A 1,587-nucleotide genomic window follows, 5' to 3' on the forward strand; every position below is an offset into this window, starting at 1 on the left:
TCAATTTCCACTCAATTCGTGGTATTTTCCAAAACCCGATTTTTAAACTCTTCAAAATAATTGCCATTTTTCAAAAATATCGAAATTCCATTTTATACCGTATCAAGATCATTCTTTCAACTTTTAGCATCATTTGATTTTTTTCAAATCGGTGGAAAATTCGCAAAATTATAATAATTTTTGTGAAAAAAGTCAAAACAGCGATTTTTTCACTTTTTATTTTGTTCAAACCAAGTTATGTATCATTGATTCAATAAATTGCGTACTTTCACTTATACAGCTGTTTTCGCAACTGAAAACGAAGAAAATGATGTATTATACATTGCTTTTGTTTGCATTTGTATATGCGAAAATTGCGATCAAACGTGTGGGGTACATTTATACTGCAGTGCAACGTTCTAGGATGGAAAACGCAAGTGCAACGTTCTAGGGTTAACATGGATTGTTCCAGTTCGTTGAGCTGAGTCGATTGATGTATAAATCTTGGTTCGACGAACCCCGGAAAAATTGTTGAACATTTCTATACACTTCTAGCATAAGAAAAGTAAAAATATACTACACCTGTCGTGACCATGTTCCAGAAGCAATCTTGATTTGACGTCCGATCTGAGCATTAAAATGCAATGTACTTGTTTGAAACAAGCTACTTCCAGTTCAGCGTTGTAGCAATCCTATCGAACAGGTGGTCACTATGTTTGTGGTAAAGAATCTAACTTTCGTTGTGATATTTTGTGTACTAGCTGTCAGTACGATGGAAGTCATGTTCGATTACTTTGAGCAATTGAACGGGACTGACATTCTGGAATCCAACGCTCGCGTTAAAAAGTTCAACCGCTCATCGGCGGTTCTGGATGGTACTTTTAACCTGAAAATCCCAATGGATGATTCATTCAAAGTAATCTAGCCGATTGAACAACTTTCTTAAATAATAATATTGAATCTTTTTTTCAGATTAAGATGGACTTTTATCATAGTCCGAAAGGCAATCAGCAATTCAATTACTACCCGTTGAAATTACCACTGACTGGAGTATGTGCATATATCAAGTCTGCTTGGAAAGAGTATATGTCGCATCTTCAAAGCATGATAGATAATTTGCCGGAGGTCGATGAATGCCCTTTCTCACCTAGGGAAGTGCGTTTCACTAATCTGTTGTACCCGCAAGAAACAGTTCCCGAATTTGCTCCAACTGGACTGTGGAAGATATATCTCACAATACAATCAGACACTGGCGAGGGGCTTTGTTTGCTGGTGCTGGTTAAGCTGTACAACGGTGAATTTTTCGGATGACAAGTGGTATCAGTGTGTAGTATTTATCCGGTGTAGGTGAACGATATAGTTGATTGAATTAGTAGCATAAACAGTTAAATGAAAATATATCCCGAGTAAATTTGCATGGGTTCAAACACAGAACAACCTCATAAAAATCCCATGAATATGGTCTGCGCCAAATGTCACAACCTTCATAACACCATAAAATGATCTTGAAAACCCACAAGTTCACCAGAATATGATTTTTATTTCGGATCTTCCGGACTATGGTGATGGTGTTTTCATGAGTTGAACCCTACTCAAATACTATCAAAA

General features: G+C 36.6%; 1 protein-coding gene across 1 annotated transcript; it reads left to right on the forward strand.

Annotated features, from left to right (window-relative positions):
* The first annotated feature begins 751 nt into the window (after nucleotides 1-751).
* LOC131695297 (uncharacterized) lies at nucleotides 752-1,290 on the forward strand. Its single transcript, XM_058983766.1, has 2 exons — nucleotides 752-895; nucleotides 952-1,290. Exons 1-2 carry the CDS (start codon nucleotides 752-754, stop codon nucleotides 1,288-1,290), a joined length of 483 nt encoding a protein of 160 aa, XP_058839749.1.
* The last annotated feature ends 297 nt before the right edge of the window (nucleotides 1,291-1,587 follow it).

Source organism: Topomyia yanbarensis, unplaced genomic scaffold, assembly GCF_030247195.1.
Source record: "Topomyia yanbarensis strain Yona2022 unplaced genomic scaffold, ASM3024719v1 HiC_scaffold_337, whole genome shotgun sequence".
Lineage (NCBI taxonomy): Eukaryota > Metazoa > Arthropoda > Insecta > Diptera > Culicidae > Topomyia > Topomyia yanbarensis.

Coding starts and splice junctions, on each gene's coding strand:
- LOC131695297 (XM_058983766.1), top strand. CDS start 752: ATGGAAGTCATGTTCGATTACTTTGAGCAATTGAACGGGACTGACATT. Junction 896..951: donor CAATGGATGATTCATTCAAA/GTAATCTAGCCG, acceptor TCTTTTTTTCAG/ATTAAGATGGACTTTTATCA.